A 19,328-nucleotide genomic window follows, 5' to 3' on the forward strand; every position below is an offset into this window, starting at 1 on the left:
ACCTTCAATCCTTTCTAGGCCTTGGTTGCATCAATTACCATGTTTTATACACAAGATTAAATGTATATTTGTGTAAGTATATTTATTTATATTTTTTATAATTTATGTCAAAAAATAATCTTTGATACAAATTATGAATGTACTACTAGTAAGAAATCAACTTTATTGCATAGATTGGTAAAAGATTTATAAAAATTATATACGCTTACACAAATAGAATTGATAAACCGGTTTATATTATATTTTTGAAAAGTTAAATGAGCTATTATGTATTTTTGAATTGTTGAAGGGGGTTATTCTGTACTTTTCAAAAGTTGCTTCTGTTTTGTCATACTCACCTATTTTGTGACAAGTACTGAGTCGGGAGTTAAAAACCCTGTACGAACGTCGTGTATCGCTCTCTCTCAACCTCCTCGCACTCATCCCTCACCTATTTTTCCCATAATACTTCACCCTCGCAGCTCGGAAGATGAAACCTGAAACCAAAATCAAGCCACAGAGGAGCATGATAAATTCGGAATTCTGAATTCGAAGTTATAGGTATGTATGCTAACACCGGTCCCCCATTTTTGCATAATTTCCCGATTTTGAACATGTTAACCATATAAAAGGTACTTGGGCATAGGATAACTTTTGGACATTTTCTCCGGTTGTCAATTTTTAGGATGCATATTTAATTGTAATCGAATATCGTGTTATTCTCCATCAATGCCTTCTATTTAATACACATATGCTATGCATCGACTCATTCATCATTTCTTCATATGAATGCTTATTTTCCCACTCAAATTGAAGATCGGTTTAGTTATCAGGTGGTTGTTTTACCACATGTGGAAATTGTTTTTGGAATTTTATTCAATTAAACCTCCTTCTTGGAGGTGTTCAAGGTATAAAGGGGCACTGCATAAAGGAGGACGAAAAAAAATATTCTTTTTAGGGCCCATACTCTGGAAATTTCCTTTAGTTTCTTCACTTTAAACATTTTCTGCGTGTAATTGTAAAACCCTAAACCTAAGTAGAGTGGTGTATCCCTATCGAAAAAAGTCTACTTAGCTTTTGAAAGTTCAGCCTAATATATAAACCCTATAGTATATCTTTATTAACTTTATTTGTATGAACTGAAATAGCTTTTGTTAATTTTGTTGTAGAAATCCCCTTGAGACTTGATAGTCAAAGAAAGACTATGCTGTGAAGCCTGTGATGAAGTTTGATTCTACCATGGTGCATTTGTTATGAGCAATATGTTAAGTTTTAGTTAAGTGTGTTAATTATTAAGCTCTATATCTTCATTTTTGTGGCAATATGGAAAATCGAGAGGCAAATGGATCATGTTTTTGGTTGGAGGAGACTAATGATCATGAGCAAACACCAATCCCCATGAAGCATAAAAGAAAAGTAAAGGCAAAACCAGAGTTTGTTGGATGGGGTTCCAAATCTTTAATTGAGTTTCTCCAATCAATTGGCAAAGACACTGATGAACAGCTCTCTGAGAGAGATGTGAATGCCATTATAATTGAATATGTGCACACATTAAATCTTTTCCACCAAACAAAAAAGAAAAAAGTTGTATGTGATGAAAGGCTTCGATCTCTTTTCGGAAAGAAATCAATACCTCGAATCAAAATCCAAGATTTGCTAAAATCCCATTTTGCTGATAATCATCAATCCTCTGAAGATGATTATTTGTATAGTTCAGATGAATATGAAGATTCCAATATAACATACAAGAAACAGAAGGTGTCAGATTTAGAGAAGAAACCTCAAGCTTCCTCTCAAAAGAAAAAAACACCCATGAGCTCTTTTGCAGCTATTATCCCCGAAAACATAAAGCTTTTATATTTAAAAAAGAGTTTAATTCAAGAGCTCATTAAACACCCCGAGAGTTTTGAAGAAAAACTATTGGGTAGTTACATAAGGATAAAATGTGACCCAAATGATTACTCTCAAAAAAACTCCCATCAACTTCTTCCCATTACAGGGGTAAAATTGGTAACTGGAAATACTGATGAACAACAAGACATTCTCCTTCAAGTTCCAAACATGGTGAAAGACATAACTATAAACATGTTGTCTGATCATGACTTTTCTAAGGTAGTTAACATTTCTTACATGATTCAGTTTCATCTTCATTATTTAATTATTTCATCTTTTTCAGGAAGAATGTGATGATTTATGTCAAAAAGTTAAGGATGGGTTGCTAAAGAGACCCACTGTTGTAAGTTTTTTGTTTTTTCTTCTCTGTAAATTATTATTATTAATTACTTTTTAATCCGAGTTTATTGGCTTCCTTTGTAGGTGGAAGTTGAGAAAAAGGCACAGCTTTTACATGAGGATATAATAAAACATGTAAGTAATACTCACTTGTTATGAAAAATACAAGAAATAGCATCACATTTATAAAATTTACCATTTTATAGTAATTAAATGACATTGCTATAATTAATTTACAGTGGCTTCCTAGAGAACTAAGCTATCTACAAAACCTCATAGATCGTGCAAATGAGAAGGGGTGGCGTAGGGAATATCCTTTTTTATGATGTACAAAAATGGCATTTTACATGATTGAATTTGAGGTTCCTGTTTATATTTATTATTGAATAAAATAATTTAGATACTTGGGAAACCTTTACTTGCTTCAGCTCTTACATTGTATGAGTATTTAGAAAGAAGGAATCTGCTTCAAAAACCTTCTGAACAGTCAAAGTTGTTGACCGAGGTCCCAAAGGTGACTCCAGATGTACTAGATCCACAAGATATACAAGACTTATGTAGTCCAGATGCTGCAGGTATGTATTTTCAGAAGGGTAAATCCGTCATTTACTCATTCAATCCAAAAGGAAACTATTTGTTTCTACAACACTTACTCTACACAAACATCATGTATTGTATCCTTACAACACTTAAAAAGAAGAAGGGTAAAACCGTCATTTTCTTACCAGCCTGTTTGTCCTCCTTTGTTTTTTCTTCCATTTCCCAAAGTTTGCTGTTGTTTCTCAAATTATACAAAAGGGTAAAATGGTCATTTACTTGCATTCAGTCCACAAAAGAAACAAACCCTTAATCTGGTAATTTTTCAAAGTACAATGTTGTAGTAAAAATGAAAGTACATTGCTATTTATTGCATTCACCTGTTTTTTAAGGGTTAATCTCATATAAGACCTTATATTTTGTGTTTTTCCGGATTTAACCTCGACTTTATTTTTTTTCCAGAAAAAGACCTTGTATTTTTTCGATCTGATCCTTTTAGTCATTTTTTTTCCGAAATAACTTAGGGTTTTTTCCGGAAAAAACTAAAAAAGTTGAGGGTTTTTTCAGAAACAATTAACAGGTTGAGGGTTTTTTTAGGAAAAATGATAAAATACAAGGGTTTTTTCAGGAAACAAATAAAGTTGAGGTTTAATCTGGAAAAAATACAAAATATAAGGTCTTTTATGATATTAACCCTTTTTTTAATCATCATTTATCCAACCATTTGTACAGACGCAGAACAAGTGGTGGATCTTGATGAAGCTAATGAAGGCAACCAACAGTCGGTGGAGAACAGGGGTATTAAAGTAATTTCACATGTAAATTCAGGAGAAAAAGTAACCACAGGAGGTTTCGAGTGGGTTGAATCCGTGAAGATTTGTGACATCAAAAGTCCAAGTGACACATTGGTGGAATTAAACAACAACGTGACAAATGTGATTGAGCTAAGTGATGATGAAGATGATGATAATAATAATAATAATAATAATAATAATAATAATAATAATAATAATAATAATATTAAGACACAAGGAAATATAATACAAGAGGAAAATGTGTGTGATGTATCCCTTCAACAATGGTTTTATTTGGATCCACAAGGAAAAATCCAAGGCCCTGTTTCAAGAATCGAGTTGAAATGCTGGAGTGATGCGGGCTACTTCCAGCCTGATTTTAAGGTGTGGAAAGACGGTCAGGTGCCCGAGAATGCTGTCTTGTTGACCGATATGCTTTCGGGCAGTTTTTAGTAATTGAGTTCGGGCAGTTGTAGTGATTGATAGGAATGGTTTTGTATTTAGAGATTGTACTTAATACCTGAGGGTACATTGCCATTTTGTCATCTTTTTGTGGGTGAGTTTTTTATTTTTTATTTTTAGGTTTAAAATGTTTTATCATTTTTAATCATAGTTTGCTCTAATTATCATCTCTAATCACAGGCTTTTATTTATTTACAAGGCGAATCCCCTCGCATTGCGCTCAAATATAGTTATTTAATTAAAATAATAACTTTTAATAAATTGTGATTTAATATTTATACATGAAAACCAATGTCAGCAGCAAAACAAAAACCCATAGTTAACCTATTAGTTTTATTAACTATAACAAGTTTATATCATTGATCATTTATACTATTAATTGATGATTTTATAAATTGTTTTATGTTGTATAATTTGCATGTAAAACGTATGTTGATTTTTATATATAACAAATGCAAAGTAGTATGAAAAAATAAATACTACAATTTTTGATGATTTTATAAACCGCTTTAAGTTGTGTAAATTATATATTGAACGTAAGTTGATTTGTATATAAAACAAATAACAAATAGTATTAAAAAATATTACAACTTTTAATAGCATAAAAACACTACAACATGTATTATAACATTTACATCAAATGAAATTTATTAAACAGTTATACATAATTCAAAATGAATATTTATAAATTGATATACATTGATATATAAAAACATTGTTATAAACAAATCACATTGAAATAACCATTGATGATTTTATAGAAAAAATAAATACTACATTATAGACCACTTTAAATTGTGTAAATTATATATAAAACATAAGTTGATTTGTATATAAAACAAATAACAAATAGTATTAAAAAATACTATAACTTTTAATAACATAAAAACACTACAACATCTACTATAACATTTACATCATCTACTATAACATTTACATCAAATGAAATTTATTAAACACTTATGAATCATTCAAAATGAATATTTATAAATCGACATACCTTGATATATAAAAGCATTGTTACAAAAAGTTGTGTTAAAATAACCATTGATGCGGCATAACTCATTTTTTTTTTTTAAAAAAAAAAATTCATATTTGAATCACAAACTTTTTCAAATATATGATTTTATTTATCAAAACTTAATTATATACTACTAATATAGTTATAATGTTTATAAATAAGTAAAAAAATAAAAAGACATTCCACATTAATAACCATAAGTTAAAAAAAATCTTGAATGTAATGGAAAATAGAAAGACATGACTAATTACATTAAATTTGAAATTATAACTACATTGAAAATAGAACACTCTTGAGATGTAATGAGAGTTTTGAACTCTTAAGTTATGCGCAATAATGTAATATGAGTACTGACAATTATATGTTATAATAATAATATTATCGGCATTTATCATTGCAATAATTATTTTTATACTAAGTTGCAACTAATACTATAATTTTTAAGTATATGACAAGATAGATATAATAAGTTGTGTTTGGATTGAATTAAATAAAGTTTTTGATTTAACATTTTTTTAATTATAAGTATTTTTAATTAATTTAGAAATAATTCATTTGAATATTTTTTATTTCATGTATTTTATTATATTATTTCAAATAACACTATTTTTAATATAATATAATTTTTATTTAGTTTTATGTTATTTCAAGCTATTATTATTTTTACTTGATTAAAAACTACATGTTTGAAAAATTTTCATTATTATATTTAAAAAAATATCTACTTTAGTATTGTATTTTTATTTTTGATTTTAAAATTTTGAAATATTGGAAAATAATGAATGGTCAGAGTAAAACGGTGATTTGAATTTCAAAGCTATAGTAATTATTAAGTATTAAGACCAATTTAAAAAAACAAAACATGTTAAGTTAACAGTGGGTTATGGAAGGGGGAAGTGTTACACTTAAGTTATATTTTTATCACTTATATTTTTCTTATTAAAGTATTAATATTTTATTTATTTTACTTTTTTACGGTGAAAAAAGAATAGGAAAAAATAAAATTGACAAATGTAATAAGATATAATAGATTATTTAATTTTATTACTACAAAAACATTTAGAAGATGGATATATTCATATTAGTTTTGCGAGAACATAAATAATGTATTTTTATAACACATAAATAATCATTGATTTTCAACAATAAAATCATGTCATATTTTACTTTTTCTTTACGATGAAAAACAAATAGGAAAAAATAAAATTGACAAATTTAATAAGATATAGTAAATTACTTAGTTTTATTGCTATAAAAATATTTAAAAAATGGGTACATCCATATTAGTTTTGCATGCACATAAAAAATATATTTTTATAAAACATAAATAATCTTTGGTTTTCAATAGTAAAGTTATATCATATCTAAAATCATCCATTTTAATTCGTTAGTATCACCAATAATTTGGAATGATCAATTACCAAAAATTATATCGATGTTATTTACAACAAAATAAGGGATAGAAACTAAAATAACATGTAAACAATAGCAGACAATACATTTTGAATAATGTTATATTGGATAGAAAAATAGATTGTCTTAACATAAAGAGAAAGAAAACATAACGATACATACATATTAACCTCGTTAATTGCTCTAACCGATAAATAGTTGCAATTTCTCTTTACATGCACCCAATTTGAATTTACTTGCACTTACATTTGGAAAAAATGCAATTGCTCTCTTACATCGATAGAATCATTCACATAACTCTTCAAACCCTACCAAAGTAATCTATCATTTTGTGTTTACATACATACAATATGCAAGCTACAATGTTTTTATATAGGCTAAATATTTCATTTAACCCATCAATTAAATAAGATGATTTACAAAGTTTTGGGAGTTACAATTCAACATTTCAATTAATCATAAATTAAATTTTATAAGTTGAATAGTCTTGTAACAATCAGATGTTCCTAACTTACATTCTCCAACATGTCGCTTTCCACATTTATTACAATATTTGGCCTCATCTTTCTTGAAATAGCTAGACGTGGAGTGACTCCTATCATGTGATCCTAAATGTCTATGGAATTTCCTCTTTTCACCAATCAATTATCTCTCACTTGCCTTATGAGTATCATGTCTTCCACTTTAGAGTCCGCTTTAATTACCTCATCAAGTATTGTGGTCTTTCCCACTTCTAGGGAATAGTCACCTGGAAGTCCATCAAGGTAACGGTAACGGTTCACCCGCTCTTCTTCATTGGGTAGTGTATTCCTAAGGAAGGGAAGCATGTCGGTAAACCTCTTGGTATACTCATCAATCGTTATATTTGTTGGATTAGTGTCTAAGTCCATAACTATTTTGGTATGTACTTGACCCGATGGTGCATGGTCCTTTTGGGTTGCCTTCACCAAAGCAACTTGATTAGAGAAATAAATAGAGAGAGAGGCTATTATGATTTATTAATATGTTATAAGAATAATATATTAAAGGAGAAATCATATTTGTTTAATTAATATTGGTCAATAATTAATTGAGAATTAATTTTGTGACAAGTGTAATTAATTAAACTAGAGGGGCTAAATTGTAATTATGTGATAGTTACAAAATAAGGTAAGGATTATCTTATATATAGGGTGAACGAATTTAAGGTGATAATGCCTTAGAATTCGACTAAGATAAGGGTTTCTAAGACTTATCTTATGGTTGCTTGGTGGGCAAGCAACTAGATAAGGATAAAGACTAAAACCCTAATCTTTACACCTATATAAACCCCCTAAGGCTTATGAATTCGTCTAACCCTTCCCAAGAGGTCCTAAGGACGAATTCCTACCTCCCTCCTCTCTCTTTATACCTTCTCCACTTGCTTATGGTGTTTGTAAGCCATTAGAGGAGTGACACTTGTGACTCTCAGCTTTCCAAGGTCAATTCAAGGAGGAATTGGATTGTTATTGCTATATAACAATCAAGGTATGTTCTTAAACCTAATTATATGTTAATATTGATTTCCATATGCTAGAATTAGGGTTTATAGTCTTGGATTCAAAGCATGTACAATAGAGAAACCTAGATCCAAGCATTAGGGTTTGTATGAGCACATAGGATGTCTTATGACCAAAACCCATCAGTGGTATCAGAGCCTAGCTTGGTTTCAATTGTATTGATGAATTGTATAACTGAAAAATTCGTTTTTTGGGTTTCTGGAGGCTGGACTCGCCGAGTCCATGGCTGAACTCGCCGAGTCCATGCAGACTCGACGAGTCCAAGCCTAACTCGACGAGTCAACTCGTCAGATGGAGGGTAATTCAGGATTTCTTGCTGTTTTTGCATTGAGATAGTTACCTTATCATGCTAGATCAATATTAATCCGATTATATGATATATTTGACTATAATTTTGATCTAATTGAAGATATTTATCAATTAATAAGATAATTGTTTCCTTATAAGATAATTGATTAATTATTTTGACTAAATTGATAAATTGTTTTGCAAGAAATCATTAAACAAATCAAATATGGATAATTATGTGATTAAATGTTAATTTAAATTATTTGTTATTTGATCCTTGTTGTTATGAAAAGTTTCATATTTTGCCCTTTAGGTTTTATAGTTTAAATTTGAACCCAAAAGTTTTGTTGTTTTGAAATTTAAATAGTTGAAACCCTTATGTTTTGAAAAAAGGTTTCAAAACTTGCCCTCAAGTTTTGGAATTTAAATTTTGATTAAATGGTTTAATTTTGATGCATATTTAAATTCTAAACCCTAATGTGTTGAAATGTTTCAAAACTTGCCCTCAAGTTTTGGAATTTAAAAGTTGACTAAAAGTTTAATTAGGAATGTTAAATTCTAAAACTCTTGTATTGTTTTGAAAAGGTTCAAATCACACCCTTATGGTTTTATTAACTAATTAAGGTGTATAATTAAAGAGGTTTAATAAATCCATAAAAGTTTAGGTTTACAATTTAAGTGAATTAAAAGTATAATTGTTAAATTGAACCACCTAATATTTTAAAAGTGTAAAATACACCCTATACTATATATAACATTAAAAGTCTAACATTATATATATGTATGAGTAAAAGTCAGTCTTACCGTTAGTAGGCCTCATTCTCGAAGCTGGTCTATAAGGGGTGTTTAAGGAAATTGCCTATAAAATGGCGATTGAATGGGTATCCACTCTTACCCACCGCACTCTTGACTAGTGGAGGGTCGTTAGCCGAACGGGTAAGATAGGACGAAACCTTCCATTATAAGTATAATGAATTATTAAAGTAACTAAATGTTTCATAAAATTCCCAATCTTAGTTACTTAGGCAAAAGTGAATTGATGCAATTCCATGAAATTACACTTTGTGCCCTTGCGAAGACGTTAGTGGAGCGTGTGTGGTTAACCGACACACTAAATGGGTCTAAGCAAAGGTAGCAAAGGGTGACTCAATGTTTGTCATAGTTCGGTGGAGCGTGTGTGGTTTACCGGCACATCGAATAGGCGACCGTAACATGTGAGGGCACCATGTAAGTTTGCATGGTTATTCACACCCGCTTTGTGATCCTCGGCATCCCAGTCACAAACAAGAGGGGCATATCGAGATTTAAACATGCCATTGAAAGTTCAATGAATCTCAAAGGATCTAGGAGTTTTCATAGATTTAAAACTTAAATTTCTTTTTCGTTTTTCGAGGTGGAAATTAGTGAATCGTCATTCACTTACCTTCAAATATTCTGCAATTAGGGTTACGACATCCCTCTCCCGAGTTGTAGAATATTGTGTTGGGTCCTAGCCTTAGTATCTCATTTGGGTGATTTGCTAAGGACTCAATCAATCAACTAACTTGAATTCGTTTTCTCCCGTATTGTAGATGTCAAAGTTCGACAACTATGATCTTCCCAAATCCCGTGGAACAAGCATTCCACATGAAGATGATATTCCACGATTCGATCGAGGAACAAGAGATCATACTTCACTTCCTCCTCCTCCTCCAATTATTCTCCCTAACCCACAAGTTCAAAGGCTTGAAAAGTTCAAGATCACTCAAACCCGTTTGGCAAGTAAACATAAAGAAGGAAAGTCGGTGTGTGCACACGTCCTAGGGATGAAGTCACACATTGATAGGTTAAGAATGTTGGGATCCGTTGTCTGTGAGGAAATGGCTGTTGATTGGGTTCTTCAGTTACTTCCCAACTCATATAGTGAGTTTGTAAGAGAGTACTATATGAAGAACTACGACGTGACCCTTATAGATCTCACCTATATGCTTATTGCTGCTGAATCTGCAATGATTTGGCGCAATAGAAAAGCAAAGTTGATTGATGAATCTGCCTTCGAGACCTCTATGGATATAGACAATGGCAACGAAAGACATGCTATGATCGAAAAGTTTGATCATAAGATAAAGGCAATGTCTGAAGTAGTTCCATGTCCTGTTCCAAAAGAGTCGATTTGCTTTTATTGCCAAGAGAAGGGGCATTGGAGACGAAGCTGCCCCATTTACCTAAGAGATCTACGAGATGGGAGAGTCGAAACGTATGACTCTAATATAGGTAAAATCCATTTACTAACTCTTTTAAGCTTCTATTCTAGATTCTTAATACATAATGTAATAAGATTACAATTGATGTTTTGTAGGATCGAAGAAAAGAAAGGGAGCTTAATGGAAGAAGTGAGCAAAATCTAACCGTAAAGGAATGGATTTCGATCGCATTTCTCGAAGATTAGATTCTTGAGCTACTACTTAGAGTTAGAATTAGATTGCTAAGAAAGATGTATTAGCATAAGTTTTCAAATGAGTTGCATTGTAAGGACAAAATTTTTCCGCAAATAAAATAAATTTTGATTTTAAATTTTATTTATTTATCCTTACAATGGCGTGTATGAAAAATTGATGTTAAAATGGTTCTATAATGGATTTGGTTCTTATTATGTTATTTATGGAAATTCGAGAATTTACCAAATAGGGAGAGTTTCTCATCGCCCAAGTTTCAATTGGACAGAAACTTGGAATCATGCAACGTGGATGCACGATGAATGAGAAATTTCGTATTTGGAAATTAGACTAATTCATTGACAAAGTGTCAAGTGAAAGACTAGGAGATCGAGTACACAAAGTTGTGTGTTGATCAAAGTCCACCATAAGAGTAACAAGATATTCGTCATGATTTACTAAAGGTTTAGTAAATATGATTATGCTTATAAGATTAAGTGTAATTCTGAATTGATTGAAAATGTTTAGATCAATAGTAGAACGAATAACAAGAATCAAGTAGGGAGAGAGATAAAAGTTTCTCCATTCTAAGAAGAAGGGAGAGTACCTTTTATGCTTTATGATAGGTCTTAATGATTAAGAACCATATCTCAATTGATCCTCTAAGTGAGTCTTAGTACAATTGTATGTCTAAGAAGAGGAATCAAGAATTGAAGAAATGGTTAAATCAACAAGTCAATCATACTTCGTTCCAATAACAAGTCTTAAAGTTAAGATTGTGACATTGAGTGAAAGGTATTAAGAAGGTTTGTAACTTTCATTAAATGTGGAAAGTTGTGATGTCTTGGATAAGACAAAGACCAACTAGGACCAATTTATGAAGTGTTTTGATAAAAGCTACACTAACTCTTGAATATTTGTTTGTCAAGAAATGGTTATTGACAAGAGAACCTTATATGTCAAGGATTCAGTGGGAGTCTTAATTGTCTTGAAAGGTTTCAAGAACAAATCAAATAAACCTTATCGATCATCACTAGCACACGAGTTGAGGTTTACAACCTATCGTGTTGACATTATTTTGATTTTGTGCCAATCCAATCGAGTAAATTATGCATGTGAGTTCTATGAGTTCTCATTTTGAACGCATAAAAGGCAAAGCACCTTAATCAATGAAAGGTGCATTGATAGGAAAGGGTGAGCTACTTAACTACTTGGAAGACATGGTGGGCAGCTGTGCTACCATAAAGGCAAGAAATCGAGATCAAGAAAGTTCGATCCATAAGAGTTTGAATTTGTCGTAAACTTTGGTTTTGACAAATTCACATGGATAGGAACACATACACCGCTCAAATCTAAGTGTCATAAGATTTCCTCCTTCATGAAAATGATTGTGAGGAAATGCTTTCACTAAGAAAGTTTTAAGAAAATAGTGATTGTAAAATTGCATTCTCAAATTCAATCATGGTTACGACATCCCTTTCCATAATTTGAATTGTGAGGTTTGGAAATTAGTCTTAATTGTTTAGACACACATATGAACTATCGAAGGCAAAGGTGTATAAGTTCAAGAAGCCTTGATAAAAGATTATCAAAGCACTATGTATTAGAAACATGGACTTAAGAAATTCAATAGGTATTGTCTTTCTGGAAGTTAAGATGTTTAAGAATACATGTCGACGCTAGTGGGAGCATAAGTGTTATGTTTTATAATAATCATCAAGATCGTGGGAGCATAAAAGTTATGATTGTATGATTATTAAGGAAAGTATTGCAAGGTTAGCAATATTAATTATAGAAAACAAGAGTCATACTTTGCAAAGTCGCAATAGTTGAAGAATTGTTTTGCTATAATTAAGGGAGAGAATATTATGCTTCATTTCAAATCTAAAGGCTTAGGTTGTGGAATGTTAATAGAATTTAGTCAAAGGTACATAGTGTGTTCTTAAAATTTCGATTATGATTACGACATCCCTCTTCACAATTCGAATTTTGAGAACATAGCAAATAAAACATTATGCGTCGTGTCCCATACGCTTCGGGTATAGGATCGATTGCAAATGCTTTAATGTTTGACCATTCTAAAATTTTCCAACTGTCGAGCGCATTTAGAGGGAAAAGGGACTAGAATTGGTTTTGACTAAAACAATTAAACAACTATCAAAGGACAACCCAAAGTTCGACGAGGATTGGTCGCTTGTGAGTAGTTGGAAGTATAGTATTGGAAAATATGGAAATGTTTCCATATTGGATGGACCGTATCGACATCATTACGAATAGATAAGATTCTATTAAGAATGAGTTGTCATATGGAACATATGGAAGTGTGTCCATATTGGGAATTGAATATTGAGAAATCTATGACTAGATTAGAAACTTCTATGCAAAAGGATGTTCAAAGAATGTACTTTGAGTGAGAGACATCACGTCTATGGAATTGTCTTGTAACAATCTCCAATAGAGGACTTTGTAATATCATTGGCAATAGTCTTTGTGACTTTGGTGCAGTGACATTACGAAAGGATAAATTGCATAGAATGTTAGAATCTGGCATATTCTATAAGTAGCAAGAATTTGATATTCTTTAACTTATGGAAAAAGGATTTGGAGTTGCGAAATGAGAATGATTGGAAATGTGTTCAATGTGATCTATTTCACAAAGTAAGAACCATAGGTAAACATTGTGTGCATGCTAGGAGCATGGGACAAGTGTTGGAATTCAAGTAAGAAGTTGATTACCCGAAACGACAAATAATGAGTAATCAATATGGTGATAAATAAAAGGCGTTTTATTTATACTCAAAGGTTTGAGGCCATATGGGATTAGTATTATTCTTGTGTTTCACTTTGCATGTTTTGACTTCCAGAATAATTGAGTTTATTAAGAATAATCAAATTATTCAAACGGGCCACAGTCGTTCATATGTTGGAAGTAGATATGAATGAAGACTGTCGTGAATTGGTGTGTGGATTGTCTAAAAGAGTATTAGACATAAGCAAATGTTTGCTGCAACGTTCATGAGTGCTTATGAATGTGATTTGAGCATTGGATTAGACCCACGCTCACTTGGATCACTCCATGGATTGTATCACGAGTGATTGGTGAGACGATAACATCTTATATTCTTGAAACCGAGATGTGTGAGTTGTATCTTGCGAATCGGTTGCACATTGATAATATGTAAACGCACTAGTAACTTGGTGTTATAAAACATATTGTTGTGTGTGATTCGGTGAGTGACTGCAAGCAAGCATTGTATCAAAGTTTATCCATTCCTTTTATTCAAAGTAGAATAAAAGCGATATCTTTGGGCCCCTCGATGGTTTAGTGATGACAAACGTAAATGCTCGGCCGGGCTAGGGCTAATTTGATTTGTTCAATTAGTCAGTCGTCATAAATCGGAAATCGAGATATAGTACAAAGAGAATGATTTGAAATCATATCTCATATGATATCTAGAATGGAGGAATATATGATCCCTTATCTAAGGACACGCGTATCTGATATGATCAGAGTTGACAGCGGCTTTGGAAAGCTACGATTGCAGATCAGGATCCGAAGTCATACGCTAAATAGTTATTAGACTTAGACTTACCAAGTGGGAGACTGTTGGATTAGTGTCTAAGTCCATAACTATTTTGGTATGTACTTGACCCGATGGTGCATGGTCCTTTTGGGTTGCCTTCACCAAAGCAACTTGATTAGAGAAATAAATAGAGAGAGGCTATTATGATTTATTAATATGTTATAAGAATAATATATTAAAGGAGAAATCATATTTGTTTAATTAATATTGGTCAATAATTAATTGAGAATTAATTTTGTGATCAAGTGTAATTAATTAAACTAGAGGGGCTGAATTGTAATTATGTGATAGTTACAAAATAAGGTAAGGATTATCTTATATATAGGGTGAACGAATTTAAGGTGATAATGCCTTAGAATTCGACTAGGATAAGGGTTTCTAAGACTTATCTTATGGTTGCTTGGTGGGCAAGCAACTAGATAAGGATAAAGACTAAAACCCTAATCTTTACACCTATATAAACCCCCTAAGGCTTATGAATTCGTCTAACCCTTCCCAAGAGGTCCTAAGGACGAATTCCTACCTCCCTCCTCTCTCTTTATACCTTCTCCACTTGCTTATGGTGTTTGTAAGCCATTAGAGGAGTGACACTTGTGACTCTCAGCTTTCCAAGGTCAATTCAAGGAGGAATTGGATTGTTATTGCTATATAACAATCAAGGTATGTTCTTAAACCTAATTATATGTTAATATTGATTTCCATATGCTAGAATTAGGGTTTATAGTCTTGGATTCAAAGCATGTACAATAGAGAAACCTAGATCCAAGCATTAGGGTTTGTATGAGCACATAGGATGTCTTATGACCAAAACCCATCAATATTGCCCTTTTGAAGAGCAAAAAATTCATTCACCAAATTATCTTGGCGCCTTGGGGAGCTAAATTTGGCCTTTATACTCCTCACAAATTCCTATCGAGTGAGGGATATAATCCCTTCGGTTCCAATCGCCTCATGAAGGTCGTTCCACCATCTGAGGGGACCATCTTTAAGCATGTGGCTAGCAAGCCCCACTTTCAATCTGTCTTTACGCTTGAATGTGTAGAAGACATGCTCTATTTCGACAATCCACTTCATCATCACCTTTCGGTCTTTTTCATCCTTGAACTCCATATGGCGACATACCATGAAGTCCTTGATGTTACACCTCCTCATTCCTTTTTGTCCACATTGTGGTGCTTGAAGAGTAACCACATGGGGTTGGGGTGGTAGAGGTAGATGAGGAGGGGGTCCATGATTGGACGACTCAGATTGGTCAACAACCTCAGGGGGTGTCACCTTGATTACAAGTGTCCGACATGGTTCTCAATGAATCCCCCATTCGTTCCTCAATCAATCGTCTCATTTCAATTATATTTTATTCTTGGTATGCTTCCAAAAGTCATTGGATTACCTTAAGGGTAACCGGAGGGGGATTTGGATCACCGTGACAACCCGAAATTTTCATTCGGCCAAACCCTAAAAGTCAATCACTTCATATTATAATTCAATTTCATTTCTAATTTTTTTTAACAATTTAAAGTTAGTTGACTATTATAATAATAATTCTTTAAACGATCGGGGTGAAAGGATGTGCCGTCTCGAGTCTTGAAATTTCAAAATCGCGAATACCACGTAGCTTAGAAGTTCACGGCCAAAATTTTATGTTTGGGCCTTAATTTACCCCAAAAACCGTAAACTCATGCTTAAGCATGAGTTTACTCCCCAAAACACTTCATTTCTCATTTGCAACCTCAAGAGTAAACTCCAAAACTCTCTCAAGTATCATCCAAGTTTTTATTCAATATCTTCAATCTAGTAAGTGTTTCTAGCCCTTTCAAGTTAGTATATCACTTAATCTAGTGATTGTACATCTTTTCATCCATCCATTTATGTGTTTTGACTAAATTTCCAAAACACCAAGAACACCAAGAACACACACTAGTGTTCTTGGGCCCTTAGCACCTTTTCGAGCTTCTAACTTGTAAGTGCTTCTATCCTAGAGTCTTACAAGCTTTGTTACACTTCTATACATCTTGAAATAGTCCAAGAACACCAAGATCAAAGGTGTTTACAGTCCAAGAATACCTTGGACCATAAACCCTATTTAGGGTGACAAAGTGAGCTTTATCTTATCCTAAGCCTTGGGTATTAACTTAGAATCCTTCTTTGATGTGTTTAGCACATGAAAACCACCAAAATCCCTCATTTATATGTGTTTACGGTTTGGGGATCTCCCAAAACTGTAAACACCCCAAAGAGGTGTAAAAATGGCCCTAGTCCCTTCACAAGCTTAGGAAACTAGTCTAGATTTATTCCTTGTTATGCTTGGGACTTGAAAACATCAAAATACCTTAGTCCATAAGAGTTTATGGTAGTAAACTCATGGAGAAATGGTCCATGGACCTTAAACTCCATTTAGGAGTGTATTGACGCCACAAAACACTTCCTAAGGCTTAAACATGAAGTAGGAATGATTGGATTAGCTTAGAAGGCTTCAAACAACAAATGGTCACAAAGAGGGTGAGATTACGACCGTAAACCCAAGGGTTTACGACCGTAAACCCTTTTGGTTAAGACCACAAAACCGTAAACTCCCTAATGGAGTTTTCCTTGAACCCCAAACACACTAGCCTTTCCCTACAACACTTAGATGCAATCCTTGAGACTTATAACACTTGTATAAGGTGTTTAGCATGTCCTAGGGTGTCTTGACTTTGGTTATTAGTTGTTTAAAGACTAATTGGATACATATATGTGATATTATATGTTATCTAGGATCATAGAGTGTGTACAAGTCTTCACTTGACACCTAGCATCCTATTTCAGTCCGTTCATCCCAACCACTTGCTACAGGTGAGTTCATACCCCTTAATCAATGTTTTAAATGTTTTTATGGGGGGAGGGGATACAAGTACAATCATGCTAGTTATTATATCAATCACACGTGATTAATAAGCAACATTCAAATGATTTACTACTCATTAGCTGTTTTACCAAATAGTTTTCTTCGAATGATTTTCATAAACGTTTTATTTGTTTAAAACTCCTTATTAAACTGTTCATTATACATTGTATGTTTCATTTCAAACTCATTTACAATTGTGTTTCAAACAAATGTTTCTTTATACTTAAACTGTTTTATCAAACAAATACTTTCAACCCGTTTTATAGGCTGACATCAAGTCGACATTTTCTTAGATAATAATCATGTTCAAAGGCGTTACAAAACTTATTTTATGCTTTTATATTGTCAATTGCATGCCTAGATATGTATAGTTATATAAGTAATGTTTGAAGGGCTTAGGAAGGCTAACCCGACTTATTTCCTTTTCCCCGTTGGGATGTTGTCTGGTGGGGTATTAGGTATCCATCTGAAGGTCGTTTAACTATTAGTTATATATCATGTGTACATATATAGTCATAAAGGTTCTTCCAGTCCATTCAATACCCCTTGGGTAGCAAGGGTATACTTCCATGTTCATACGTACCAGTTACATCACTAGTAAGTTACCATAGGAGTAGCACAGGAGGATACTAATACCATTACTAGAACAATGAAACATACAATGAGTCAGTTCATTCATGAGTCAGTACATTACTATACATGCTAGATAGAGATAATATACATTACAACTAGTACACGCAGAACATTACAGTACACACAGGCTAGACAGAGAAAGAGTACACTTTCAGTTAGCACATTCATTACATATACATTCATGCAGTTATGTGAACCATTGAGCAGGTCATGACACTTCTTGCCATGACCGCTTTTGTATCCCGAATCTCCTTAATTGGGGAGCGTATGAGTTTGCGTATAGATCTATACTGGATTGACTATCCTACACATTGCTGCTCGCTACAGTGGGGCTTGCAAGTCTACGGGTGCCAAATGTCATTTCTTACGGCGTCTTACATCGTCGTTTTACTAGAGTCGGTAGCAGGATACAGGTCAATCACATGTTACTTTAAATTACAATAGATTTAAAGTAGTTAGTACGGTCGTAGTTATTTGATACTGAACCATAGTACTATTTCATTTTCCCATTACATTCACTTCGTGAACATTCACACGATGCACGGTAATGTGGAAGCTATATTTTGGTTAATAATAGTCGGGTTTGGGAAAATACACACTCTTACAGGAGACACACACAGATACTAGATGCCTTGGTAGAAGGCTACTCTCAGTAGGAAGCATAGGGCTTTCTAGGATGTTCAAAACGTTTTCATACTTACAATTCATACATGTACAAATACTTACATTCCATACACGTACAAATACTTACATTTCATTCGTACAAATACTTACATACAAATTAAGACACTAAAATACTTATGATCTCACCAGCTTTAAAGCTGATACTCTCTTTCAAAATAACCTGTATCCTCAGGTCAACGCTAGACAGGTACCGATGCAAGGTTTAGAGAAGATGGAGCTCGTTCAAGACTCATCTTTCATTTTGATTTATACTTTAGTGTCTATTAGACATATCAGAACACTTGTATTAAAATTATATTATTAATGCAATGGATGATGTTGTTGCTTGTTTACTACTTTTCATTGTTGTGATACTGTACATGACGTTCTCCGCCCCAGAACTTTTCCGACGTTCATGGTTTTGGGGTGTGACAATCACCATCATTACTACCTTGGTTGGCCACTCTTGGCGACCTATTCACCCGAGACTTGATTTGGACCTTATCCTCATCCTTTTTCGCCGAAGGTTTGACTCCTTGTTCGTCTCATCACTCTATAACATTTTAACACTTTACTATACACTAGTATTCATATATCCATGTTAAAATTTTCAAACATTATCATGGCCTTTCTTAAAGATATGCAATTTCTAGTAACTTTCATAGTATATGTCTATCCCTCATCTTGTAAAACTCTTTCATGGTTCCACCAAGTTTTAGTATGTATCATATGTTTATAATAGTACGAGCCCTCTACTATTATACCAACATCATACATAACCAACCTTGACTTTACCACTTAGGAGATTTGTTCAATTGGTTTAGACTATCCATATATCAATTTCACTTTCATTACTACTATAAAAACATTCAGTGTAACATCCTAC

The 19,328-nt window shown here is 32.8% G+C and overlaps 1 protein-coding gene across 1 annotated transcript; it reads left to right on the forward strand.

Annotated features, from left to right (window-relative positions):
• The first annotated feature begins 350 nt into the window (after positions 1 to 350).
• Positions 351 to 4,165, forward strand: LOC111886309 (uncharacterized protein At5g08430). Its single transcript, XM_023882547.2, has 7 exons — positions 351 to 540; positions 1,149 to 2,091; positions 2,156 to 2,215; positions 2,296 to 2,346; positions 2,451 to 2,521; positions 2,647 to 2,786; positions 3,481 to 4,165. The coding sequence occupies exons 2-7, from the start codon at positions 1,303 to 1,305 to the stop codon at positions 3,993 to 3,995; spliced, it is 1,626 nt and encodes a 541-aa protein (XP_023738315.1). The 5' UTR covers positions 351 to 540; positions 1,149 to 1,302; the 3' UTR covers positions 3,996 to 4,165.
• Positions 4,166 to 19,328: the final 15,163 nt, after the last annotated feature.

The sequence above is a fragment of the Lactuca sativa genome, chromosome 2, assembly GCF_002870075.4.
Source record: "Lactuca sativa cultivar Salinas chromosome 2, Lsat_Salinas_v11, whole genome shotgun sequence".
Taxonomy (NCBI): Eukaryota; Viridiplantae; Streptophyta; class Magnoliopsida; order Asterales; family Asteraceae; genus Lactuca; species Lactuca sativa.

What these genes read in the sequence shown, in the direction of transcription:
- LOC111886309 (XM_023882547.2), top strand. Translation starts at nt 1,303, where the DNA reads ATGGAAAATCGAGAGGCAAATGGATCATGTTTTTGGTTGGAGGAGACT. An exon ending in ATGAGGATATAATAAAACAT is followed by an intron (nt 2,347 to 2,450) that starts GTAAGTAATACT and finishes ATTAATTTACAG; the next exon opens with TGGCTTCCTAGAGAACTAAG. An exon ending in ATGTAGTCCAGATGCTGCAG is followed by an intron (nt 2,787 to 3,480) that starts GTATGTATTTTC and finishes CCATTTGTACAG; the next exon opens with ACGCAGAACAAGTGGTGGAT.